Source organism: Ochotona curzoniae, unplaced genomic scaffold, assembly GCF_017591425.1.
Source record: "Ochotona curzoniae isolate NIBS_2020 unplaced genomic scaffold, NIBS_Ocur_1.0 contig_1014, whole genome shotgun sequence".
NCBI lineage: Eukaryota > Metazoa > Chordata > Mammalia > Lagomorpha > Ochotonidae > Ochotona > Ochotona curzoniae.
The window spans coordinates 10,169,665-10,197,481 of NW_024464920.1; the positions used below are offsets into that span (position 1 = coordinate 10,169,665).

Consider the following 27,817-nt stretch of genomic DNA (forward strand, 5'->3'; position numbering starts at 1 on the left):
TTCTCCATGATCTCATTGTTCCCTACTTTTGCAAGATATTCCTACTGATGCTATAAAAATGTCCCTGTCTATGCATTTACATTTTTAGAAGTTGGATTTTAAGTCTTAAATTTCCATCTGTTGAAGCTTGCTAATTAACTAAGTCTTTAGTAGCTAAAATGATGTAATCCTTTCAACAATCTTCTGGGTAAATGTTTCTATCCCCCACTTTGGAACTTGGAGTAATTCCAAATACACAGAACGTACAGGGGCAGAATGGGGTGAGGTTCTATTTGAGGCAACTCTCGGCAGATAGGATATATTGAGTTTCAGGCAGAGAAGGGGAAGGGTTTCTGCCTGAATCTATATCCATTGATCTGTGCACACCTCAGCTCCTTGCAAGGGGCCAATTGAGAAACACTCTGGTACCATAGGGTGCTCCCTTTAGAAAATCTCTACACTCTGAGGTTCTTGCTACTATTAGAGAAACCAGCCTAATGTGTTATATTTATCACTGTTGTATTTCCTGGATAATTTAGATTCCTACAGGGTATGCTACTTGCTATCTCTTTCATTGCAATTAAAAATACTTCTGACTCTATTCTTAGCAGTAATTTTTTTTAAGATCACAAAATAGAATCTGATAGAATGCACTCTCATTTGTGTAATGAAATGCTTAAGAAGAAATAAGAACAAGATATTTATTTAAAGCTAGAAACTTTATGTTATATTTGTATTGCGTACCTAGTGCATTGGGGCAAGTGTTTAGATCTGTTTCTTGTTCAGATCCTGCTTGAAGTCAAGAGGGATGGGAGTGAGGAAGCAAAGAGACAGTTTCTGCTATAGGAATAGCGTATTTATTACCACTGCTCCACTGTTTCTTATCTCTTCAGGATAGGGATTGTCCAACTCCCAGTCCCAGTATTTGGCATAGATCCTGGTGCATATCAGGAACTCAAGTCATCTGAAAGGTCTAGGAAATGAGCAGTTGCTTCTTGTTATCAGGTTGAGAGTACTCTTGCAGTAGTACAATATTTGATGGATAAATGATTCACTAAATCTCAGTTAAGAGCAAAAGCCACCCTCTAGTCATTCAGGCACCACATGATGAAAGGGACTGAAAACTTCTGTCCTAATTTGTTCCGCTCTGGCAGGATCTGCCAGTAAATTTTTCCTTCTCCCCCCCCCCCCCACTCTTTCCATTTCCCTGCGTTTGAAGCAGATCAGGTCCTTCTAAATTCATGCAGAACTGTGTAATTATCTTTGTACTGCTCATGTTACTGCTTATTACCATTGCTTGCTATGTAATGTGGCACTGTATCACCTAATTTCTCTTCCACAAACACATACGAAAAAATGTGAAGATCAATTATCCACCAAGTAGAGACTATAGTTTTTGGGGCAGGTGTTTAGTCTACCCCTGAAGCTGCCAGTTAAAAGCTTGCTTCCCACATGGTGCCTGGGTTTGACTCCTGCCTCTGTTCCAGATTACAGTTTCCTTTTCATGTGTGCCATGGGAGGCAGCAAGCAGTGAGCTCATGTGGTTGGGTCCCTGTCACGTATTTGGGAGGCTCAGGTTGGGTTCTCGGCCCCTGGCTTTGGCTTGGCCCAGCCCCTGTCATTATATAGATATGTGGGGAGTAAACCAGTGGGTGGGAGTTCTGTCTGCTTGTCTCTCTGTCTGTCTACCTGGCTCTTAAATTAAAAAGTTAACTTGAAAAAAGAAATTTTTTTTAAAGAACAGTTTGTAACCCACAATTATTCAAATGTTATCTTCCTTTGTTATAGATGCAATAAGTTTCTCACTTCTGAAATCTTTCCTTCCAGGTCAAATTCTCCCCCTCTAGGTATCGCTCATGCACAGATAATTGTGGTATACAGGTATTTGGCACAAATGTTAGGGTGCTGCTTGGGATACCTCCATCCTATTACAGGAGTACCTGGGTTAGAGTCTTGCCTCAGGTACCAGTGTGTTTCCTGCTGCCACGTAATGCTGGGAGGCAGTGGGTGTTGGCTTGGTGGTTAGGTCAGTCACTCATAAGGGAAACGTGCATAGAGTGGAGCACCTCCTAACTTCACCTTGACCCAGCCTTAGCTAGTGTGGTAATATGAAGATGACTTAGGGAGTCCAGCTCGCTTGTGTTTTGCCTTTCTCTGTCCCTGCTCTCTGCTTTTCAAATAAATAATATAGTTGCTGACACTTGGTATAGCAATTAGCCTGCTGCTTAAAGCATCCATCTCATATCAAACGCTTAGGTTTGGGGAGTATGAACCAGCAGATTGGAGATCTGTCTTTGTTTCTATAACTAAAATAAGTAAGCAAAAAAAAAAAAAAAAAAAAAAAAGAATCTTTGAACAAACCCTGAACTGGCTGTGGAACTGGTCATGTGGCTTCAGTGTCTAAACAGCATACCTATAGCCCTTGCTGATGGAGTGTCCAGTCTGTCCGATCTTGCTTGCTCCTTGAGGCTGTGCCCAATCACTCAGGAAAGCCTTGAGCCCTTCCACTTCATAATTCACATTCATATTGATCTTACCATTTGTTTTATGGTTAGATATTTTAATAGCTTAAGCATTCCTTGGGTTTATATCATGTCTTCTTACTGAGATTGTAAACCCATTAAAGACAGGTAACTCAGGTAGCAATTGAAAGAAATATTCACTCTCATTGAATGAACAAAGTCTGGTGTAGTCATTAGACTTCTAAGGGTTTATGTGTATCGTTTGTGCATGTAAAATACATAATTTTTATCTTAAGAATCCCTTTTCAATATCTACCACACACAAATGACACTTAAATCTTCTTATTTTTTTCAATCTCTACCGTTGTTGTATGATAGATAATTTGTTTACAACAAAGTCTTTTCTTTGTGGAAAGGTATTACAGTAGTGTTGAGGCAAGTTGAATCAGTAAACATCACGACTGAAAAAATATAATGAAAAATGTACTTTAAAAAATCCTCTGAAAAGCCTTTTCTACTTTTTTTTTTTTAAGATTTATTTTTCTTGGAAAGGCAGATATACATAGAGAAAGATCTTCTATCTGCTTGTTCACTCCCCAAGTGGCCACAGTGGCCAGAGCTAAACTAATCCAAAACCAGGAGCCAGGAGCTTCTTCCCAGGTCTCCCTTGTGGGTGCAGGGTGTCAGGACTTTGGGCTGTCCTCAACTGCTTTCCCAGGTTACAGACAGGGAGCTGGATAAGAAATGGAGTAGCTGGGACATGAACCAGTGCTCATAAGGGATCGTGGTGCCTGCAACGCAAGGACATTAGCCATTAGACTACCATATTGGGCCCTCTTTTCTACTTTTATACTTAGAAAAAGGATCTTTATGTGTTTGTACTTTTCTCTCAAAATCTGCCTTTCCAATAAAAATAAATAAATGTTTTAAAGAAAGAGAGAAGGAAGGAAGGAAAGAGAAAGATAAAGGAAGGAAGATAGGGAGAAAGGTAGGACACATCATGGTTCAGTTGGCTAATCCTCTCCTGAAAGTGCCAGGATCCAGTATGGGTGCTGATTCACTTCCCAGCTCCTCCACTTCCATCCAGCTCCGTTCTTGTGGCCTGGGAAAGCAGTGTAGGGTGGCCCAGTGTTTTGGGACCCTGCACCCACGAGGAAAACCACACAAAAGAAACTCCTGGCTCCTGGCTTCTGGCTTCAGATCAGCTCAGCTCCAGCCATTGTGGCCTTGGAGAGTGAACTAGCAGATGGGAGATCTTTCTTTCTGCCTCTCTTTCTCTCTGTAAATCCACCTTTTCAATAAAAATAAATAAATCTTAAAAAAAGAAAAAAGAAACTCAGTCCTTTGAGCTTCATCTAAATGTGAATCATTGTTTCTTTGACCCTGTTCAATTGTTTATATTCTGTTAAAAGTTTTTCCAATACCATGATAATTTTTTTTTCTATAATATTTGTCTGGGATGGTTAGAAGTTCCAGTTTCCCAAGTTGGTAGAAAATAGAATGTTTAAATATTTAAAATATCTGTTACAGTGTCTTGAAGCTTTAGATTAGACCTGTGAATAGACTAATAATCTGGTTAAGAAAAGGTTAGCATTAAATCAATATATAATTGTGGAGAATATTTACTGAAAGGTGAAGTTTTGATTTAGCCAAGTATCTATTTTAAAACCCAGGACTAATTGTATACATCTGGTCATTCTAAAATCAAGGGTAGTAAAAGTTGGATTTTGAAAAGTGTGGTGCAGATTTCTCTGGACTGCAACCAAAGAATCTCATGTCTGACAAGTCCTTGATAGAAGGCAGTCCCATGTTGTGAAATAGGGGATGATGGTATTCACAAGCCCTGCTCTAATAAGCTCTTGTTGTCTTGCAGTTCATTGGCAATTTGCAATTGCAGTTAAGTGAGCAAAGTGTTTTGAAAGAGTGTTTACATACATTGTATCTATGAACTGTTTTATTACCGTGGAAAAACTTGAGTTTATGTACAGTAAGCATATTTTGCCTGTCTGTTCTATTATCTTAAAGCCTTAAAATGTAAGTACACTGGAGAACAGAAGCTCTTAAGTTTTTGTGCCTGGATTCCTCTGGAATGTATATGTATATATACATATATTTGGTCTCCCATGTGGGTTACAGGGAGCCAAGTATTTGGGCCACCACCTGCTGCCTGCCATGCACATTAACAGGGAGGTGGGTGCAAAGCAGTGCAACCATGATTCAACTGGCAATCTAGTATGGGATGCCTGTGTTGTGGGCATTGGCTGGTCCTACTGTGTCACCGTGCCAGCCCAGAATAATGTTAATATTATATGTACAATTAGAAAGAAAATTGGACTGAAATACAGTCATTAAAATGTGTGTGTTTAAGATTTTGTTCATTTCACTTGGCAAATCAGAGTTAACTAAAAGAGAGAAAGAAACAGATAGATAGATCTTCAATCTGCTGACTCACTCCGCAAATGGCTCAAATGGCCAGAGGTGGGCTGATCAGGAGCCAGGAACCTCTTCCCAGTCTCTCACATGGGTGCAGAGGCCCAAGAACTTGGGCCATCCTCTGCTGCCCTCCTAGGCCATAAGTAGATAGCTGGAAGGGAAGTAAAACAGCCAAAACATGAACCAGTGCCCATAGGGGACACTGGCACAGGCAAGTAGGGGATTCACCAATTGTGCCACTGCATGGGCCCAAATATATGCTTATTTAGAAGAATTTTATCTGTTTTAAAGTCAGAATTACAGAAAGAGATCTACCATTTACTAGTTCACTCCCCACATGGTCCTAACTGCTGAAGCTGTGCCAGGTAAATCCAAGAGCCTGGGATTCCATCTAGTTCTCCCATGTGGATGCAGAGGCCAAAGGACGTAGGTACATCAGCAGGGAGCTGAACCACAAAAGAAGCAGTCAGGGACTTGAACCCGCATTCCTAAGTTGCTGATATTGCAGGTGGCGGCTTGATCCACTGTCATAACCCTGGCCCCTAATACATTTTTTGAGTTGACATGTACTACATGTACTTCATTTATACTGCATTAAATAAGAAGATGTGGTGGACAGTATAATAAGTACCATGATTTTGAGGTAATATTTAGAATAAATAGTATTTGGGATGTCTGCGAAAATCATGATGTTATAAAAATATGATTTTATGATAACATCACAGGTATTGCTGATATTATAGTGGTTCACTGCCTACGTTTATGAGAGAAGAAATTTTATTTTACTTATAAGTTAGTGAAAATAATTTGTGTTTGCTCATCCAAGTTTGCAGAATTCTACTCATAGATGCTATTATAAAGCCATTCTTTTCCATTCCACAGTGCAGGCTTGACCCAGATTCCCTGGATCAAATGCCTCTGTTGCTAAAACTTGTCTTGGCAAAGTTCTAGCTAGAAGAATCTATTGCCAATGAGTTTCTCTCACAGTTTTAGTTAGAATCAGTAGTTCACATTAGGCACTGTTCCAGTTGGAGGAAACACTAAATTTGTTTTAGCTTGAACTCGCTTTGATGCTTATATTTGCTTTAATTCACTACAAGGTTCTTGGGTAGTAAAATACACGTACAGTTCTAAACCTAAATTTGTTCTTGGTTAACAATGCTTTGCATTAAATATGGATAAGAGCTTCCTTAAGTGGGGCATGCCTGTGCCCAGGCCATTTCTGTACATTGAGATCCTCACTTGATAAACTGGCAGTCTTAGCAACTGGAATATACATCCACTGCGAGTCTCAGCCGAGTGGAACTAGCGGATGTCTGCTATCTTTGAAAGACTTCTATGAGTTGACTTCTCTGAGGGCGTCATCGATATACATAGTCCTGAAGCAGGACACAGCAGAGACCCTGTCTATTCTGGGATCTCTTCATCAGCCTGCACTCTGATGCTTCTCATATTTTGCACTCTGCTGAGGGGTTGTATCAACCAACCCCAAGAAAAAGCCTTCTCTAATTCACAGAAGGCATTGCTTGGTTTCAAAACCATGAATCTGTGAAATTGACCACCAAAAAGAATACATTTTATTTCTATAGCAAGTAACGCTTCTGTAAGTGGCAACTCTGAGCCACCTGTAAGGGATTGGAGAAACTGCAGGAGGTGTAAGAGGCCAGAGCACTTTAAATTGGAGGTATGATTTGAAAGTGTTATCTCAACTGCAAGGTAAAATCTGAAGCAAAATGTGGTTACTCCAAGTACAATCTCATCATAAATTTGCAACCATTATCGGGTGATAGGGATATAAGAATACTTAAGGCTGGCCCGGTACAGTAGCATAGCAGCTAAAGTCCTTACCTTTACATACCAGGATCCCATATGGGCACTGGTTCTAATGCCAGCGGCCCTACTTCCCATCCAGCTCCCTGCTTGTGGCCAATAAAAACAAACAAATAAATAAAAATAAATCTTTTAAAAAATAATAAGAGGGCCCGGCGCGATGGTGTAGTGGTTAAGGTCCTCGCCTTGCATGCCCAGGATCCCATATGGGTGCCAGTTCTAGTCCCTGCAGTCCCGCTTCCCATCCTGCTCCTTGCTTGTGGCCCAGGAAAGCAGCCGAGGATGGCCCAAAGCTTTGGTTCCCTGCACCCGTGTGGGGGACCCGGAAGAAGTTCCTGGCTTCGGATTGGCTCAGCTCCAGCTGTTGCGGCCACTTGGGGAGTGAATCATTGGACGAAGTTCTTCCTCTCTGTCTCTCCTGTCCGTATATCCGCCTTTCCAATAAAAATTTTAAAAATAATAATAATAAAATCTTTTAAAATAAATAAATAAGAAGAGGAAAAATTAAGGCAGGGTTCTTGTCCCTATGAAACTGTATAATTTTTTTTAGGATTTATTTTATTTTTATTACAAAGTCAGATATACAGAGAGGAGGAGAGACAGAGAGGAAGATCTTCCATCCAATGATTCACTCCCCAAGTGAGCACAACTATACTGATCCGAAACTGGGAGCCTGGAGCCTCTTTCAGGTCTCCGCATGGGTATAGAGTCCTAGAGCTTTGGGCCATCCTCCACTCTTTTCCCAGGTCACTAGCAGGGATTAGAACTGCGCCCATATGGGATCCCCGCATGTTCAAGGTGAAGACTTTAACCACTAGGCCACCAAGCTGGCCTTGTATAGTTTTAACAATAGTGCATAAAATGATACCTTACACAATGGAACCATTATGAGTAACTTGGCTTCAGACACATTTACGGTATTTCACATTCTCTCTAAGTTCACTTAGATCTTTGGGATTTATACAGATAGCATAGGAAGCAATAGAATATATTAATAGAAGTATTCAGACAGGGAACAGCAATCAATACATGTTCTAAAACATCAGTGATTAGTGAGATGAAGTAAAGTATAATTGCAGGGATAGATACGTTGGTTAAAATGGGAGAATTATTCTATCATTGAAATGGGAAGTAACATGAAATAGACCCTGTGGTTTATAAGAATCTAACGTATGATAACTAGGAAGCACAGAACAATGTGAGAAGAAGGGTTTCCTTTTGAATAGTCGAAGAATTTAAGAAACACAAGGGTGAGTGTTAGGCACCGTGGCCTAGGTGGCCACTTGGTACTCTGACAAATACAAATATCCCAAGTGACGTGCTCACCACTGTGCCACGCACATTTTCCTGTAATTGTTTTTTAGTGGATGGGTGTTTATTCTTAATATGCATTTTCTACATTATTATTTAACTTTGCAAATTTCTCTTAATATTTTTTAGAGTTATCCAAAATAGGGACCCTACGCCATAAATTGGTGTCTAAATCCTCACCTTGCTTGCACCAGGATCCCATATTCGCACCAGTTCATATCCCAGTTGCTCCATTTCCTATCCCGCTCCCCCCTATTGGGGCCTTGCACCTGTGTGTCAGCTGTTTTCAGCCATTGCGGCCCCTTGCAGAATGAACCAGTGGTTGGAAGATCTCTCTCTGTCTCTGTAAATCTGACTTTCCAATAAAAATAAATAAATCTTTAAAAAATAGTCACAGCATGCTTCATGAATTTTAGAATGAAAATCATTCTAGTTCAACTTTCTTTCTTTTTGGATAAAGATGTAGCAAAAAAAAAAAAAAAAAGAGGGACCCAAAACAAACTGCCAGACGTGACCAATAAGTTCCAGACTGTGGCTGTGGCTGCACAGAGTTGAACTGGGATAGTAGGGATTTCGGTCTAGCTTCTTACGCAAGGGCTCAAGGCCACTTCTCCAAGCTGCCTTGAAGACGTCAGCCTGGTAACTTAGATCTCTGTCTTGTGTTTAAAATGACCTGGATTTTGTTTCACAACTCAGGATAATTTTAGGTTGTTTCTTTGACAATCTGAAATTTTGTTAAAACAGCTCGATTGTCTAGACTTACTTTTCTGCCCACAATTCTGTATGTGATGCTAATCTCACTGCATACTTGTGGAAGAAATAATACAAAGGAAGACATGTGTTCAAATTCAAAACACTGGACTTGGGAATGTTATCCCTCCTATATGCTCATTTCCTCTGGGCTCTGCTCCAGTCCTTTCTAACACTAAGAATCTCATTCGCGGTTGAGTGTACAAAGCCCTAGATTCCCACAGATGACTAAGGTTTTGTGCTCTTGATCATGATACTTCTCAATGGTTTCTGCTTAAGTTGTTGATTTGGTAATCAAAAAGTGGGAAGGATCAAAGATCTCTTCTGTAGAAAACTTAGCCATGATACAGTGTTCAGTCCTCCGCCTTTCATTTTGTTCCTTAAATGTGGGGAAAAGAAAGTGAAGTTGCATATACCTGGAGGTTGCTCATGTTGTGTTTCAGCTAACATTAGTGCTACAAATGGGTGAGACTGATGATCTGTAGTTAATTAAATTTTATTTATCATTGATGCCACCTGGTGGCCAGAAAGTACATTTTGTTTTACACATATACACTGCACCAGCCTTTGTAAAAATAACCTTGATGTTTCAAGTATTTTTAATTGTGATGTGTTAATGCAATAGGAGAGAGTTCAGAGAATACTAGATTATTCTATTATGGAAGTAATTTTAAAGGTTTCTGTAGGAATCTAGGTCTTAAATAGTAGGTAGTAAATAAATTCCCCGTGAGCAATGCAGGCATGTCTGTCTGGTCTCCTTCCCTGGGTTTTGCCGTGCTGACAGCTGTCGCTGAGGCAGCTGACGGTCTCAGCGCCCCTGCTGGCTGACTCAGCATGAGCAGTCCTGTTCCTCTGCTGTGATTCATGATGCTGATGAGAGTCATGCTCCTGTCGTCTGTGTGAGGCACAGCATTCCTGGAAAGAGTATATAATACTACTAAACCAATATTCCTTCAAAAGACATGGATAGGTAAGTGGATGAATGGCTCATAAAGTTGATTTTTGGGGAATTATTGAACTTTTTTCTTTTTTAATAGGCAAGGAAGGCATACCTGATTCCATGAATACCCTGCTTAATAGCATGTTGTGGCAACATCTTAGTGGTGGGTTTTCTGCTTGGCCTGTTTGTGTATTTTAATGGTGGTGAGAGTTCTGGTGGGCAGGCTGCTGTTAAGCTTGAGTACAAGTGAATACAGTCCAGCTTAGAGGCTTAGCAGGCCCAGCACATGACTTTGAGGTCAGGAATTCCTAATGCGATTATCTTCAAGGGAGCTCTCCGTCTGCATGAATATACTTTAATATAAAAGAACAAGAATTGGGCCCAGTGCGATGGCCTAGCAGCACTGGGCCTCATATGGGCACTGTTTCTAATCCCAGCAGCTCCACTTCCCATCCAGCTTCCTGCTTGTGGCCTGAGAAAGCAGTCGAGGACGGCCCAAAGCCTTGGGACCCTGCACCTGTGTGGGAAACCTGAAAGAGGCTCCAGGCTTCTGGTTTTGGATTGGTATAGCACCGGCCATTGTGCTCACTTGGGGAGTGAATCATCGGATGGAAGATCTTCCTCTCTGTCTCTCCTCCTCTTTGTATTTCTGACTTTGCAATCAAAATAAAATAAATCTTTAAAAAAATAGAGCAAGAATTAAAGAAACATAGGAACTTGCCATGTCCATTTAAATAAATCTGTTTTCCTTTGTACATTCTTCAGCTGACTGAAGGCTTATGGAAAATGACGTTTGACTAATGAGACAGCTTAGACACTAATGCTTTCTAATAAGCAGGATAAATTTGCCCCTTCCCCATCACTTAGCCATAGGATTCTAAGAATTTAGACTTTGCAGATGTGGCTTATGCATGGAATGCACAGGTCAAAGTAAGAAGAAGCTTGTTTTTCATTTTGAAGTAAGGTTAAGCGTAATGTATAATCCACAGATTTGATCATTTTTATGGTTTTCAGGTCTGTTTGATTAGAGCCAAGTCATTCAACTCATGCCTCAGGTTAATTAAGATCTAAATTGCTCGTGATGATCTACCAAGTGCAGGGGAACTGCGTGTGGTCATACAGAACCTCACTGCGTATTGTCAGTCCTGGATATTTCTAATGTGCGTGTCCAGACTTAGCAGAGGCTCTCAAGTCACTGTCCGGGAGATGGAGGGAGTCTCGGCAGTTGGGTGTGAGTGTTCTCTGTTATGTCAAAAACTTGGCAATGCTATCCAAGTTTCTCTTCGTGTGTTTGAGCATGACTTCATAAACCCATGGGAGAAAATTATATCTGTTCCATAATGTTGCTAAGATGAGATAGAGGCTGATAAACATACATTCAGTGTTTGAACATGCCTTCCCTTCTTCAGTTTTCTTTGCTCCTACTAGCGTAAGGACTGGCTTCAACCTTTTCCCTAAGCTGAGACACAATCCTTTCTAAAAAAATATACAAAAAACTTGATTCGCTAAGCATTTATTTTCCTCCATGTGCACAGCCACTGGCCACACTCACGCTGTAAGAGGAATCAGATTTGGAGCCTTCCCGCAAGGAGCTTTGATTCTTAATGAAAAAAGCAGCTGATAGGATGGTAGACGATGAAGTGAGTCACTGTGCTGCCGTGAATTATTCAAAGGATAAAGCTGCTTCTTGCGTGTGCGAATCTTTGCAGAGGAGGAGGAGTCTGAGATGAGCCTGGAGAAAGTCATTGAGAAGGTAGCATTACAGATGGACACGTGGTGGGAGCCAACAAGGTGAAAATGTTGAAGGAATTCCAAGCAAATTGTGGCAGAGCAAAAGGGCCTGTGTTAGTAGCAGAGAACAGAAACTCAAAATGGAGCACGGCGTAGGGTGAAGGCATTTGTGTTAGTGTGATAGTGAGGCACCACCCTCCATTTCTCAAAAGACAAGTTTGGCCTTGAATGCCTTTGCTTTTCCTTGGTGTTCAAGTTTTATTAAATATTACCTTTACCTCTGTTTATTTTTCATGTTGTAAGAACCAGTTTATACCCATTGCTCATTTACAGACCATCTTCTTCTAGTCCAGAGTTTCTCTGCAGGAGCCATATTGACATCTTGGCTCAGGTGGTTCTTTATCATGTGACTACATCTCATAATCCTTGGCCTGTAACAGCCAAATGTCAGTAGCATGTCCTTACTCCCATCAGGAGAAAACCAAAAATGTCTGTCTTGAGAGAGATTTGCTCATACTTGGTAACTACTGATCTAGACAAATGTATTCACCTGGTGTCCTGGGCACAGTTAGGCTTCTGGATTGACAAGTCTGTTTCTTAGGCGTTCAGCCATTAATCCTTAGGATTTTGTACAGGATGTGTCTGTTTTCTAGAGGTTAAGGTGTTTCCTGTATTGAGGGATAAGATGCCTAAATTGAGCCTCAGGAGACCTGGCCGCTCCTCTTCACTGCGGTGCCGAGAGGTGGTGTCAATTGAAGAGTCCTTGGCTCTTCCTCTGATTTCTTGTCTAAAATGGCCCAAGTGACCTCTATGCCTCTTTTCCGCTTTGACCGTGTGTCCTGGTTTCTGGTTGATCACAGAGCTTTATTCTGCCACATTTTTAGGAATTTGCCACAAGTCACACAAGCTATAAGACTGTCCGAAGTATTAAATAAGCAAAATAAATGAAGATAAGTGTCTCAGGCTTAATAGTTTCATGTACTAATCACTACATTTTCTTTCTTTTCTAGATTATTTAAAGAACCTCTTAGAAGACTCTGGAGATTATAGAGACACTCAAGGTGAATAACTTGTGGTAGCATGTATTGCAGCTTTAGCATTGCACTTATTAGACCTAGAAGTTATAAATATACTGATAACAAGTCTATATACAGGGCTTTTTTCATTTATTTGAAGTTTTGAAGCTTTCTTCGAAGCTCTGTAATTTACTGCAGTGGAAATAGTGATGCTGCAAGGGAGTTAGAGTGTGTGAGCCCAGAAGGCGTCAGTCAGCCCTCGCAGAGAGCAGCCCCTGATGTCCTGGCGTCCGGAAGCTTCTCTGTGCCCTTGGTCCGTGGGCATTCAGCTTCCCTGCATGTCTGCTTCATGCATCCGGAAGATCTTTTCAAACTGGAAGTCATGAGTTCATGAGGCAGTGAGACAATACAAATGGAGGATAAAGTCTAAAATAGCTCACTTTGGGAATTTTTACCCTCACTACCTTTCCACGCTCCTGCCAGGCTCCTGGCTTCAGCCTGGAACATTCCTGACTGTCAGAGGCATCCGGGATGTAAATCACAACTGGAAGATCTCTGAATTTCTCAACCTTTGAAAAAATACAAATGACATAGTATAAAATAATACATAATCCATGAGACATAATGTTTTATGAATTTTATATAGCTATACATTATGTAAGGACATCTATGATGATATATAATTTGTAATTTGTAAAATAAATATAAATTTTATAAAATATAGGGAAAATATTTATTTTAAAAAGAAGAAACCCCAAAAAATTTTTTTAAAAAAATTAAAGTTCACGGTCCGATGCAATAGCCTAGTAGCTGAATCCTCACATTGCATGAACAGTGAAGTATGCTGCTTGACAAAAAAAAAAAAAGGCAGAGAAATTGTGAGTAGCTGTGGATGAGGCTGCCTGAGAGTCAGGGAAGGCGAGTAAGTAGACAGATACAGCTTGGAAAAGTAGGCAGAAGGATTGAAGCCATAGAGTCAGAAAGGTCCCTTCGAGCGACAGCTTGAGGAGCGGAGGAACAGGCAGAGCTGGGAGGCTGGGCCAGCTGATAGCAGCAGCTTTCCATCCCCAACTCTTCAGCTTGCTTTTTTTTTTTCTTTTCTTTTCTTTTTTTTTTTTTTTTTAATTGGAAAGGCAAATATACAGAGAGGAATATCTTCCTTCCAACAGTTCACTCCTCAAGCTTCCACAACACCTGGAGCTGAGCCAATCCGAAGCCAGGAGCCAGGAGCTCTTCCAGGTCTCCCACGTGGGTGCAGGGTCCCAAGGCTTTTGAATGTCCTCAACTGCATTCGCAGGCCACAAGCAGGGAGCTGGATGGGAAGCGGGGTTGCTGGGATTAGAACCGGCGCTCATATGGGATCCCGGCATGTTCAAGGCGAGGACTTTAGCCACTACTCTATCATGCTGGGCCCTCTTCAGTTTTGTTTCATCTTATGCACGGAGAACTCCAGTACGCCAGAAAGCAGGGCACGTGTCCAGGATAATATCTTAAATATGTACTACGATAACTGTGGCAGTTGCATAATTTTTGGAATTATGTTGGGATCTCTGAAAATACTTCTATCCCGAAGTGAGAGTGACACATGTTTAAAGAATGCAGATTCCTCCAAGATGGGTAGAAGAACCAAATGAACCTCCTGGTAGATTACACTAACTGAACAACAACCCTCACCTACTTTGTTTTATTTTATTGTTAACTGCTGTCACTGCTCTGACAGCCCTGGTGGGACACATGCCCCTGTTTCACACTGTGATCATTTTTCACACTCAGTAAAGGCTACTGGATCTTCCTGGTCATTTTGAAAATTGTCTTGTACATATGCACGTGTGCCTGGCAGTGGCGTGGGTCAGGTAGTGCACATTACCTTAAGTTGACAACACAGCATCCCCAAAACAGACAAAGGGCAGACTATATATCTAGTTAGGGAGATGACAAAGCTGAAGCATCAAATCTACTTTTTGAAAAGTAAGTAGTTATGGGTCCAGCATGGTGGCCTAGCAGCTAAAGTCCTTGCCCTGAATGCACTGGGATCCCATATGAGTTCCATTCTAATCCCAGCAGCTCCACTTCCCATCCAGCTCCCTGCTTGTGGCCTGGGAAGGCAGTCGAGGACAGCCCAAAGCCTTGGGACCCTGCACCCGCGTGGGAGACCAGGGCAAAGTTCCTGACTCCTGGTTTCGGATCAGCACAGCACTGGCTGTTGTGGCCACTTGGAGAGTGAATTATCGGATGGAAGATCTTTCTGTCTCTCCTCTCTTTATATATGACTTTCCAATAAAAATAAATAAATCTTAAAGAAAAAAGAAAAGTAGTTAACTGAAAATAACTCGCCTCATAAAATGGTGCTTGCAGTGCCTTATGGTCTGTTAAATGCTTCTTTTATTTCTGATTTATACCTCTTAGAATCAAACTAAGAAAAGAAAATTCAGGAACTGGCATAATGGCATAGCTGGCTAATACTCCACCTTCAGCACTAGATTCGCATATGTGCATTAGCTCCATGCTGAGGCCCTGAGAAAGCAGTGGAGTACGGCCCAAAGCCTAGGGACCCTGCACCTGCATGGGAGTCAGAAGAGGCTCTTTGCTCTTGGTTGCAGATCAGCTCAACGTGGCCATTTGGAGAATGAAACAGTGGATGGAAGATCTCTCTGCAGCTCCCCTTTTTACTCTGTAAAAGCTGCCTCTCAAATAAAAATAAAATGTTAAAGAAAAATGAATGTGAGCCCCGACATTTTAAAATAATTATTTGTCATAGTTCTTGTTTACTGCATCATGATCCTTTTCCCTCACAATCCTCTCATGCAACATAACTACACGGCTAGTTCGTCGCTTCTCGATGAAACCCTTTATTCATGCTTGTGAACTTGGACAGGGTAATCAAATCTTAGTGTAAAAAATCTTGACATTTATGCTGTGATAAACATACTCTACAATGTCTGTGTAGAGTCTGTTTTGGGTTCATTTGGCCCTAGGTTTGTTATTGCGTTTCTCCTCTGGCTTTAACTTCATTGACGCTAATCATCTGTGTTTTCTCCTGCTCTCATTTAACCGAGCTCCACCAGAGGTTGGTTGCTGAGAAGTGGCTATCTCATCTGGAATGACTTAATGTTGCCCTCTGTTTGTAATATCCAATAGAGTAGTATGTAACCAAAGGCCTTTCTGTTCCTGTGTATTTTAGATGCCCTTGCTGTCGTGATAGAAGTAGCCAACCATGCCAATGACACCATGAAACAAGGGGTAAGTGTCTTGCTGTCAGAGGCCAGTGCAGGGGTCTTGGTATTAGTGGCCTTCACATGGTCTGCACTATCTCTCTATAGGACAACTTCCAGAAACTTATGCAAATTCAGTATAGCTTAAATGGACACCATGAAATAGTGCAGCCTGGCCGGGTAAGTGTTTTGGACTAGCTGTTTTTCATTTCCTTTGTGAAAATGAGTTATTTGTTTTTGTTACTCTTCATTGAACAAACCTGGGTTGCTCTCTGCATTCAGAAGTCACTAGGACAGAAATGCAGTTTAATTAGGAGCGTGGCAAGGGACCCCACAGAGTATCTGATGCACTAGGATAGTTAATTGCATAATATCAGCTGCCCTCATGCAGCTTTGGAAACAATTTCATTTAAAATCTTTAATGTGAGAAAGGATTATGTAGGGAGGGAGCAGATTGGTAATTTGATTCTCTTCATAGAGCACAGAGGTGGCCTGGAGAATGAGTTGAGGAAAATGATGAAATTGATGAAATGTAGTTTCAGGATATTGGCTGTCCCTGTGGACCAGCAGTACATGCTCAGTCGATCACATGTCAGTCCACACAATACCTCTCAGGGAAGTATTGCATCTATGAGACTGTGCTTGCTGCTCTAATTTCTAAATGATTTAGAAGGCTTAAAGGGCCATCAAGTTTATAAATCATCACAAGCAATGTGTCTCCCCCATTCCCCGCCACAGACAGAAAAAAGCTTAGGGAAGAGAAAATTGGAAAGAAAATTATATGTATATTGTAGTTATGTTATGTTGGTGGGAATAACTAAGTGTTTGCTTCGATACATCAGGTTTTTCTCAAAGAAGGAATTCTGATGAAGCTCTCTCGGAAAGTCATGCAGCCCCGAATGTTTTTCCTGGTAAGCAGTCTTGGGTGGTTCTAATTTCTCCAGTGTAGGGATAATTGCTCGATGGAAGGAGATCTGCAGAGAGACAGGGAAAGAGAGAGAAAGTGCTCTTCCATCTGGTTCATTCTCCCATTGGTCACAATAGTTGGATTTTGTCCAGACCAAGGGGAAAAGCCCAAATTTCATCCAGTTTTTTCACATGAGAGTCAGGCGCCCAGACAACTGGGTGCAATAGCAAGGAGCTCCACTAGAAGCGGAACAGCTGGGACTCCAGCCTCTGCTCCAATATGGGATGCAAGTTTTACATGCAGCAACCTAACCTACTATTCTGTAATGTAGACCCCTGAAAAAAGCTTATATACAACCCATAGACATGGCACATTCAAATATCAGTTTTGCTGGCATCCTTGAATATCTGTATTACCAATTTGCATCTCAAATATAGGAAATATAAAGTCTGCTATGATTCATAATTAGAAAATTATTTCCTCATATATTCTATTTTAATCCATTTGGGAGAATTAATTTAATCATTTATTTAAGCAGATGATAATACTTTTTTGGAATTTAAATTCAGAACACATAAATCTGTTACAGAACTTGCAAAAGAAGCACATTTTCTAGAAATCACTACTTTAATACTAATCTAATGAGCCATTCCAGGCGATCCTAATTTAAATATACAGAACAGAATTGCTCTATGTTATCCAGATAGCTGTTAGTAAAAGAAAAATGCTTTTCTTGCATTATTGTGTCTTAATTCACATCCTTGTAGCTAAAATTTCTTCCTTTGTCCTGTGGAACATTTGTGCTTTCAGTTTAATGATGCCTTGCTCTATACGACACCAGTACAGTCTGGGATGTACAAACTGAACAACATGCTCTCATTAGCTGGAATGAAGGTCTGTGAATTTATGCAAAGAATGTTTTTAACTCAGTATGTTTACATATTTGGAGACAATTCTGTAATTTAATCACAGTTAAAGTTTTGGCAAGTCCCAAGAATATGGCTGGCTGTCAGTGTACTCAGTGGAGGGGTTGTTATGTAACTTTGGACGGGTAACTGGGAGTGAGGGAGATTGAAGGAGTCTTGATGGAACATAGTCGTAGAGAAAACTGGACGGGAAAGTTGGTTGTGCGGGTCAGCATTTTCTGCAGTCCATATGTGAGATCCTCCGTAGGTTGCATTTACTTACATTTTTGTGCTTTTTTCTAGGTCAGAAAACCCACCCAGGAAGCATATCAGAATGAATTAAAGATTGAAAGTGTAGAACGATCCTTCATTCTCTCTGCCAGGTGACTTTTTAAAATACATCAAAAGATGAATACTTGCCAACAAAACAGATTCAGATATCTCTGGCATTTATGAACTGTTGACTTTCTCTTGCTTTAATTCCTCACACTTCTTTCTCAGAGTTGACTTTTCATTTAAAGTGAATATTTTTTTTCCCCCCTCAGGAGGTTTATTTGAAAGGAAGAGTTAAAAGGAAGGGGAGACAGAGAGAGATCTTCCATATGCTGATTCACTCCCCAGATGGCCACAATGGCCACGCTAAGCAATGTTGAAATCAGGAGCCAGGAGCTTCATTTGGTTCTCCCATGTCGGTGGCAGGGACCCCAGCTTCTGCTGCATTCCTAGGTGATTAGCACCTCACTAGATCAGAAATGGAGCAGCCAGAATGTGAACTGCCACTTAAGTGAATGACAATGTTGTGGGCAGCGGTTTAACTGTATGCCACAATACCAGACCCTTAATGTGAGTGCTTCAAAGCTTTGTGCAACGGAGCATGATATTTTTAAAAACAATGAGTACTTTATAGCTTACTGGGATATTTTTCTGTATTTCTTTTTTTTTTTTTTTTTTAAGTTTTATTTTTATTGGAATGTCAGATATACAGAGTGGAGGAGAGACAGAACCAAGTGGCCACAACGACCACTGTGCTGATCTGAAGCCAGGAACCAGGATCCCCCTCCGGGTCTCCCATGTGGGTGCAGGGTCCCAAGCCTTTGGGCCATCCTCTACCGCTTTCCCTGGCCACAAGCAGGGAGCTGGATGGGAGGTGGAGCCGCCGGGATTAGAACCGGCGCCCATATGGGATCCCAGCACATGCAAGGTAAGAACCTTAGCCACTGGGCCACCACGCCAGGCCCTTTGTATTTCTTTTTTAAAAAGCTTAACAAACCTGTGACATAGGTATCAGACTAAAATGAAAAATTAAAGAACAATTGAGTTGCTCTTAACCAGTTTCAGAAAACTGTAGTGATACTTTAGAATGGGACAAAAGAGTCATAGCCATGCCAAGAAGACACTAGAAAAGGAGAAACTATGCCTTTTACGAATGAGGCTCATGCGATAATTGAGACACACCACTGGTCTTTTGAAACTCATTGACTTCCACAAACACCACTATGTGGCAGATGGTTGTGCCTCATTACAGGGGTCGATAGGAAGAACCTCCACAGAGCACTTTGCATACTGTTTTTTGAACATGACATATGGGTCTCTTCTTTTGCTCTTTTTCTTGGTGCTTAACCTACAGCAGTTATCGTGAATTCAGAGTGACTTCAGTACTTACAGAACACACACAGCACAGCTAACAGGGAAAGAAACTGCCTAATGGCCACCTACCCCAATGTCACTCTGGCTGCTTTGTAGAAGATAGCTCATGAATACTAGGCTATAGTTGATGCTATCTGGGATAAAGTATTAAGAGGTGACTAGAATCAGTTAGAAAGCCAGTAAGATTACCAGTGAGTTGAATGTAGAATATGCAAAAGAAAGTGTAAAAGTTGGAAAATTCTCACTGGAAGAAATTTCCAAGATAGAAGTTGATTTGGGGAAAAAGAGCTAAAATGTATTGAATGCCACCATTATGTTGTGGTCCTTTTCTGAATTCCTCTAGCTGCACTAAGGAAGGTATGGAGCTTGAACCTGATTTCTATTCACTCAGCCTGTCCATCCCTACTCTGCAACACTTGGGCCTGCTGATAACTCTCCACGTATGCCAGCCTATCCCACACCCTTCTGCCTTGCCTGAAGTTCATCCTTTGATTTGTGAAGGGATGTGGAGGCACCACGATACAGTGGATAAGATTACATACCATTACAAAAATTGTATACTTAGAAATAGTAGCACAATTCAGTGTCTTTGTGTAGGTACTATAGAGGTATGAACCTTAGAGACCAGAAGGTATGAACTAAAGAGTGGGAGAGTTACCCAGAGTAGTCTTTGAGGGACAGCTGAGATAGATGTTGCAGAACCACCTTGGGGTTTTGGCATTTATTCTGACAGGCACAGAAACAACTGGATGCTTTATGCCAGGAAGTGATGTAATCAGATTTTTAAAGAAAATCTTAGAAGAGAATCATACTGCTATTTGGAATATAGTATGGGTGGTAGGGTAACAGAAATGATTCCATGTGAATTTTCCAGCCAATTCACTGTGCAGTGGAGTAACTAGAAGTGGAGCAGCTTTGAGTAAGGAATCAGAAATTTAGTTTCCGAGGTCTATACTGAATGCATCCCTGGCCCAGCCTTAGCCATTCTAGGCATTTACTCTCCATCTGTCCATCTTCCGTTGTCCCTGCCTTCCTTCTCTTTTCTTACCACTCCCTCTCCTCCCTCCCTGTCTGTCAAGAAAAAAAAGTTCACAATTAAAAAAGAAAAAGAAGCCATCATAGCAATTTATTTAAGATTGTAGATTTCTAAAGAAAGCAAAAGGCGTATATCTGGAGGTACCCAGCTTAGCAGTGGTAACCAAAGCTAGGAGACTGCCTAAGGGTGACACAGAGCTCAGCATTCCCTGTCAAATCCCTGTAATTCTTTGAGTTTTAACTTTCTTATCACTTCTGCAAAGACTCCCTTACTACTCAGATAAAGTAATTTACTGCTTCCGTGTAATTTATCTTTTATATTTCTTATGATAAATTTTAACTTTTTTTTTTTTTTTTACCTCAATGAAGTATGTGCTCTTACAAATGAGGTATATTGTGTGTACCTGGTGCCTGGCTTTCTATTCGAGCAGTAAACATAACTCAGATGAGCCAGAGTAACGCAGCCTTTGAACAGAGTAGCATCCTGGTTCATATCAGTGGTAGTTGATATCATTGCTATTACAGCAAGGGCTGTCACAGCGCAAATCTACTTTTTTCTTTTTCAGTTTTCCCCCTTGCTAGTGCATCCAAATTGATAGGAAAAAGGAACTTATTGATGCAAGTTTACATTCTGGTAACATATATTCTATAAAGAAAGAATCTTTAAGTTAGCCAGCTGTCAGTCCAAGGAAGATGCTGATTCTTTTGCCCTACGTGTTACCAAAGGAGACCTGGGTGTCTCTTCTGGATGCTGTGGGCAAATGTGTGTGGTCTGTGGGAAATGTGTTATCAAAAGCTAGTAAACATTGTTTTGGCAGAACCCCACACAAGAGAGAGCCAGGAGTGGCTAAATGAATGAACAGCATATGTGACATGATTTGTACAGTCAAATCACATTCCACACGCTCCCAGGGCTCCAGAAAATGCCAACAGCAATTCTCAAATTAGCCATCTGCCTCTCTGTTTTTCCCTGCTTCTTCCAATAAGAAACAGGAGGGAGTGATGGTAATATTTTATGAATATTTGCTTGGATGCCTGAGAATGTTTCTCATTGAGGGTTTCTTCAGCAAATAGTAACAGAGGCTGACAATCACTTGGAGATAAAGGGTTCAATCTGTAACCACATTTGGGTCTGATACTAGCTTGTGACTACTTCTCTACATTATCTAACATTGCAAATCTTGTTATCCAAATTACCTGACACTGAGAATGCCATCTGTAGGATATCTGCATAGTACAGGTTGTCTGAATAGTAGAAGCAGTTTGGGCCGCGTTGCATGTGTAAGAGGAGTGCATATTTCATGACATAGCATTTTAATGAGACATGAGCACATCTGGGAAACATTTAGTACAGTAGGTTAACATGTAGTTAGTGTTCAACAATAACTCATTTTGGCAGTGGTGCTACAATAATGGAGGAAACGAAGGCAGGTTTTACTTGGTTTAAAGGAAGCAGGCTTGCTTTTTCAATTTGCTTTTAAATATGTATTGGAAATTTGAGAAATACAAGCTTAGAAGTTGGACTTGTAGACAATTTCTGATTTCTACTTTTCAATCCATGACTAGGCATGATAGCCTAGTGGCTAAATCCTCACCTTACATATGCTGGGATCCCATATGGGCGCTGGTTTTGTCCCAGCTGCTTCACTTCCTGTCTAGTCTCCCTACTTGTGGCCTGGGAAAGCAGTAGAGGATGGCCCAAAGCCTTAGGACCCTGCACCCACATGGGGGACTTGGAAGAAGCTCCTGGCTTTTGGCTCCTGGTTTCAGATCAACTCAGTTCCATCCACTGTGGTTACTTGTAGAGTGAACCAGTAAATAGAAGATCTCTCTGTCTCTCCTTCGCTCTGTGAATCTACCCTCCTTATTTAAAAAAAAAATCTTTAAAATACTAAGAGAAATACAGGGCACAAATCTTTGTTCACTCAATAGGCATTCCCTTATTTTAGTTCTTTCTATCAAGACTTGAGTTGAAGAGTGACGAGCATTTGACTTAGTTTCTGAGTGATGTATAATTGCTTACATGGTTAGGTTCCTGCCACCTTTGTGGGAAACCTGGATTGAGTTCTCAACTTCCGGCTATGGCCCCTTCCAGACCTAACCATTGTAGGCATTTGGAAAGAAAACCAGTAGATTGGATCTCTCTGTAATAACTGAATTATGCATTTATTAAAAAGGAGCTGAGTTTAAAACATCTGCTGAGAAAGCTTGGTGAAGAGGTTCTAAAGACAACTATAGGCTGTTTCCTTTATTAATTATGCCTTTAATACATGCTTTAAAATACTGCCAATACGTTATCTTTTATCTTGACCATCTTTTCTAGAGATTTTTAGTGACATTTAGTAATCTAAAGATGTTTTGTATTTTATCTTATTAATTCATGTTTGAAACTTGAATTCTTTGAATATTTTTAGATTCTAGGATTTCCTCTTAGAAATTCCCCTTATACAAATAATCACAGTTTTTCAATGTACAACTATCTCTTAACCCAAACAAAAATCCTTCCAAATGTAGAGACTTGAGAAGCTGTGTTGTATAAAGTAGTACTTTCAAAAGGAAACAAAAAACAAAAAAATCCTGCTTGCTGAAATGCCCAGGACTCCCTGTTGCCTTCTTTGGTTGTTTGTTCACATAAGCTTCAGTGTTCTGTTTTGGACTTTTGTTATTGGAGGACAGTTACTGGAGGGATCTGTTGCCAGGGGGAAGGAAAAGAAGGCCACGGATAAAAGCTGACATCTGCTTGATAGAGCCTCCTTTTACCCCCAACAGCTCTGCCACAGAAAGGGATGAATGGCTAGAAGCGATTTCCAGGTCAATAGAAGAGTATGCCAAGAAAAGAATCACCTTCTGTCCTAGCAGGAGTCTGGATGAGGTATCTCTCCCCTCCCCAACTCTCTCCTCTGTTTACAGTGGGTTCCAAACCATTTTTACCTTAAAGAAACAATTCACAAGGGTTTAGAAAAGCAACCTGTGTGTCAGATAAAAATTGGATCTGTGTATCTAAGTACAGCTCAACATTCATCCTCCTGTTTACTTCTGATACAATTGGATATGTATATATATATATATGATATATTAGTAGTTTTTCCTGATGATAAAGTTCTGTTGTAGAAAATTAGAAAATATGTAGTCTTATCAGGAAGAAACTTATCCACTGTCACCCTACCACCACCACAGGCATTGTTTTATTTTGCTCTAGAGGGGTTCTGGAATGTAGCTAATTTTAATATCCTGAGTGCATGAAAAGCATATTAGCCACTGTCCCATGCTTCATGATACTGGCTGAATTGTGCCAGGGGGCTGCCCACTAAGACGCTTCTGTAGCAGGCCTCATGCTGGAGGTAATCACAAGTCATCCTTGTTCCGCAGGCTGACTCGGAAAGCAAGGAAGAAGTTACTCCCCTGGGATCCAAGGCTCCCATCTGGATCCCTGATACCAGAGCCACAATGTGCATGATCTGTACAAGTGAATTCACTCTGACCTGGAGACGCCACCACTGCCGGGCCTGCGGAAAGGTCAGCAAGGATGGCACCTCTCCATTGCGACTTGTCCCCTGCTGGGCTGCATGAAATGAGGGGAAAGGAAACCATAGTGTCCACTGCAGTGGGGCTGGGGGCGGTGTTTCCTCTTCAGGGGCTGGTACTTAAGGGGCTCTTGCTTGGGAACTTCCCTCCTCCCACTCCAGAGTTACTTTAGAATGTCCTTCAGACAGAGAGTCTATGAATTTCATGAACAATAAGATCCTTGCATGTGCAGATAATGATTTACCTGCCTCTATGGAGATAATGGAGTTTTTAGTAGGTGTGCTTTCCTTGTTGAAGCGATCCCTATGTGATACTTCTCAGCCTTGATGACTTCATTAGTAAAATCAACATAGGAACCAGTAACATAAGACATGGCTCTAAAAATTACTGTCCTAATTAAATGGCCCTTAGAATAGAGTTGGGACACTTAAGAAAGGAGAGAGGTGGTTGCAGCTACACATCAGTGATGAAGTCATAAATTTTAAGTAACTTTAGTATATACTTATCATAATTCATTGTTCATTATGATTGTTAGTCTCTTACTGTGCATAATTTACAAATTAAATTTTATCATAGGCGTATGTAGGAGATACAGTGTACCTAGGGTTCAGTAACATCTGCAGTCATAGCCATTGGCAGAACCTCTTGGAGCATACCTCTACAGATCAAAGGGGATTCCTGTACTGTGTGCTATCACTTTGGGCCTGAACCTCCTAGAGTTGTGATTGAGATTGAGTATGTATGAAAATGTTCTTGAAAAGGACACAGTACTATCAATTATAAAGTACTTTGTGATTTGAAAACAAAAGTTTTTCTAAATGAGATCATTACATTGTGTTTTCAGATTGTTTGCCAAGCTTGTTCATCAAATAAATATGGCTTAGATTATTTGAAAAATCAACCAGCAAGAGTATGTGAACATTGCTTCCAAGAACTTCAGAAATTAGGTAATATGTAACATTCACACACACACAAAAAAATTCCTTCTGTTCCCCGGATGCTTTCCAACGACCATCTGAAACAATCATCTTTAGTATATCAGCAATATGATTCCTATCTTAAAATCAGCATGATGCTCTCTTAGCTCATGTTTTCTGGCAATCCCAGTAGAGGTTGGGCTGAAATTCATTTTTACTCTGGGAAAAAGATTTTGCTAAGAAAACTAATGGTACAAATGTAATTACAGGTTGAAATGCTTAAAACAACTAAAAAGCAGTATGCTTTTTACAGATCATTTTTAACTGTCTATAAAACACTTCTCTCTAGGAATTTTGTTAGCCTAATTTAGTCCCTTGGACTAATTCAATAAGATTTTACTGTACATTGGAATCTGCAGCTTTTAACCAAAATACAAAATGATACTTCTGTCTGCCTGTTCACTGTTTGCAGGTATCCTGTGGTTAAAGTGAATGCAGCTAGCAGGACTGCCTATGTCTATATTTTGGGGCAAAATCCTTAAATTTCTGAATCCTATAGAAATTAAATTTTTTTAAAGATGTATTTATTTTTTATTTGAAAGGCAGATCAACAGAGAGGAGAGGTAGAGAGATCCTCCATCTGCTGGTTTTACTCCTCAGATGGCCATAACCAGGAGCAGGGGCCAAAGCACCCATGCCATTCTCCACTGGCTTCCCAGGCACACTAGCAGGAAACTGGATCAGATATGGAGCAGCTGGGCTAGACTGGTAGCCATACTGGATGCTGGCACCACAGGAAGAGGAGGCTTAACTTATGCCATGGCACTGGCTCCAGAATCTTAGTTTGAAAAGATTGTCCTAGGCCCAGCGCAATAGCCTAGAGGCTAAAGTCCTTGCCTTGTAGCCGCTGGGATTCTATATGTGCATCCGTTTGAGTCCCAGCTGCTCCACTTCTCATTCAGCTCCCTGCTTGTAGCCTGGGAAAGCAGTTGAAGATGACCCAAGGTCTTGGCACCCTGAACCCATTTAGAAGACTTTGAGGAAGTTCGTGGTCCCTGTTCCTGGCTTTGGATCAGTTTAGCTCTAGCTATTGCCTCCACTTGGTGAGTGAACCAGTGGATGGAAAATCTTTATGTGTTTCCTTCTTTCTGTGCATCTGAGTTTCTAGTAGAAGTACATACATCTTTTCCAAGAAAAACAGCTTTTTGTTAGCAAATAGGAATTTCTAATTGAATAAACTAGGTTACACAATCTACCTATCAACTAGTAATTTCTTCTTGTCTGTACACATTTTCCAGGCAGGCATATTATCTCTTTGCCAGCCCCAGCCTCTCTGATCCTCCTGTTGTTGGCTGGGTGTACAGCATAAGCTACAGACACTCAAACTGTATCTTTGAATCCTCCTCCTTTGTCATCCACATCCATGTGGTCAGTAAATCTTGTCAGTTTTATGCCTGAATAGCCATATTTGTCTTGAATTCTTTATCTTAGTCCTAATAAAGCCTTTGTTGTCTCTTGCCTGTACTAACATCATTTCCTAGAAATTTTTCCTACTGCAAATCCCTCGTTCTTGCTAATACTGGGTTTATGTTGACTAATTTGTTCATGTCACTCCCTAGTTTCGAAAGCCTGACTAGTCCAGAATTCTGAGAACCAACCTCTTTCTTCTCCGCGCTCCTCTTTCTCTCTCTCTCTCTCTCTCTCTCTCTCTCTCTCTTTTCCCCCAGCCTGACTTTTCTCCTAATAGATGCCTTAATTTCAGACCTCTTGGCCTTGGCTCACACTGACCTTTGTGGGGGGAGTAGTCTTGCTTCTGTTAGCTGCACACTCCTCTGCGGAGCAACTGCAACACCACAAACTTTACTTGAACCTTTGCAATCAGCATCCATTGCTTTGTCAGTGGTGCCTTTTCTGTCAGTATTTGGTTTATTATCTAGATACTGAACAACATTTTTTGGCTTTTGTTCTTTTTTAAAGCCAGTAGGGGAGGATGTGTTTGGGTTTTTAAATCTATGGTACATTCTCACGTTTCAGAATTCAAAAGGCATGAATGGATAATTACTTCATGTAGCTTAAAGTTCAAAAGTGCAAAATCATAGATAGTGCAATCCAGCTCTCATTCAGCTCCCAGAAATTCCCCTTCCTTCCCCAGAGGTCTTCAGTCTCTTGAGTGTCATTTCATGGATATTTCATGCAGCAACACTTATGGATTTGAATTATATTGAATTGTGGAATGTTTGCCATTGGCTAAAGAAGTGTTTCTGGTTTGTTTTAGATCACCAGCACTCCCCTAAGATTGGAGTTCCTGGAAATCACAAATCTCCTTCAAGCACCTTCTCATCAGTCTTACATAGTATTCCATCAGGGAGGAAACAAAAAAAAATTCCAGCTGCACTCAAAGAAGTAAGTGTTTTCATTAAACTTGCATTGAAATGAGGGTAAATTATTCATAAGCATTCATAAAATGTTGGTCTTTCTTTTATAAAGAAAAATGTCATTTCCCACAACCGTTAAGATATAAATTTTAATAATACTTGGAATGGATGTGATTGATGCCTTATAATTTTACCGGGTCTCCCCTAAGACATGAGTCATTTAGAAAATGCCTTTTGCAAGACTTGTGGAACATTTTATAGCAATGATAGAATGTAAAAATAAGTTGGACTCACATGAGCATTTTAAAACACACGTTGAGAAAGCTTACCTTGCCAGATGGAAGAAGTTCGTAGAATATTCTAGCCTTGTGTCAGCATTTACTGACCCACACTGATTTTTGTTGGTATTGGTTGATCACTTACTACTGACATCACTGATAGTAGGCTGTCTTTTGTTTCAACTGAAAGGAAAAATTTTAAACATAGACCTTTCCATGGCTTAATACACCCCCAAATCTTACCCTGGTATGTCAAGTAAATGTCAGTCAGCAAGTAGCAAAGGAATAAAAACAGTATTTCCTTTCTGCCTACTCCTCTTATGATTTGTCCATTCCACATTGGCTAATTTTCTGCTCAAATAAGTGGAGTTTTTAAATTGGGTTTGCTTACTTGATTGTTGTAGAGCTGTTCCATTGCCAAAAGCAAATTCTAAGAATGTGAGTGAGACCATGTTTCTTTTTTTTTTTTTTAAAGATTTAATTTTTATTGGAAAGTCAGATATACAGAGAGGAGGACAGACAGAGAGAAAGATCCTCCATCCAATGATTCACTCCCCAAGTGGC

At 40.7% G+C, this 27,817-nt stretch overlaps 1 protein-coding gene across 3 annotated transcripts in view; it reads left to right on the plus strand.

Moving 5' to 3' along the window:
* FGD6 (FYVE, RhoGEF and PH domain containing 6) overlaps positions 1-27,817 on the plus strand; it is a 117,225-nt gene that overhangs the window by 77,999 nt on the left and 11,409 nt on the right. For all 3 annotated transcript variants that reach the window (XM_040980715.1, XM_040980695.1, XM_040980704.1), the window contains 10 exons: positions 12,447-12,497; positions 15,634-15,692; positions 15,773-15,844; positions 16,507-16,575; positions 17,382-17,465; positions 17,780-17,859; positions 22,928-23,030; positions 23,528-23,674; positions 24,528-24,630; positions 26,876-27,003. In XM_040980715.1, the coding sequence (XP_040836649.1) occupies positions 12,447-12,497; positions 15,634-15,692; positions 15,773-15,844; positions 16,507-16,575; positions 17,382-17,465; positions 17,780-17,859; positions 22,928-23,030; positions 23,528-23,674; positions 24,528-24,630; positions 26,876-27,003 (896 nt within the window). The remainder of the gene's footprint in view (positions 1-12,446; positions 12,498-15,633; positions 15,693-15,772; positions 15,845-16,506; positions 16,576-17,381; positions 17,466-17,779; positions 17,860-22,927; positions 23,031-23,527; positions 23,675-24,527; positions 24,631-26,875; positions 27,004-27,817) is intronic.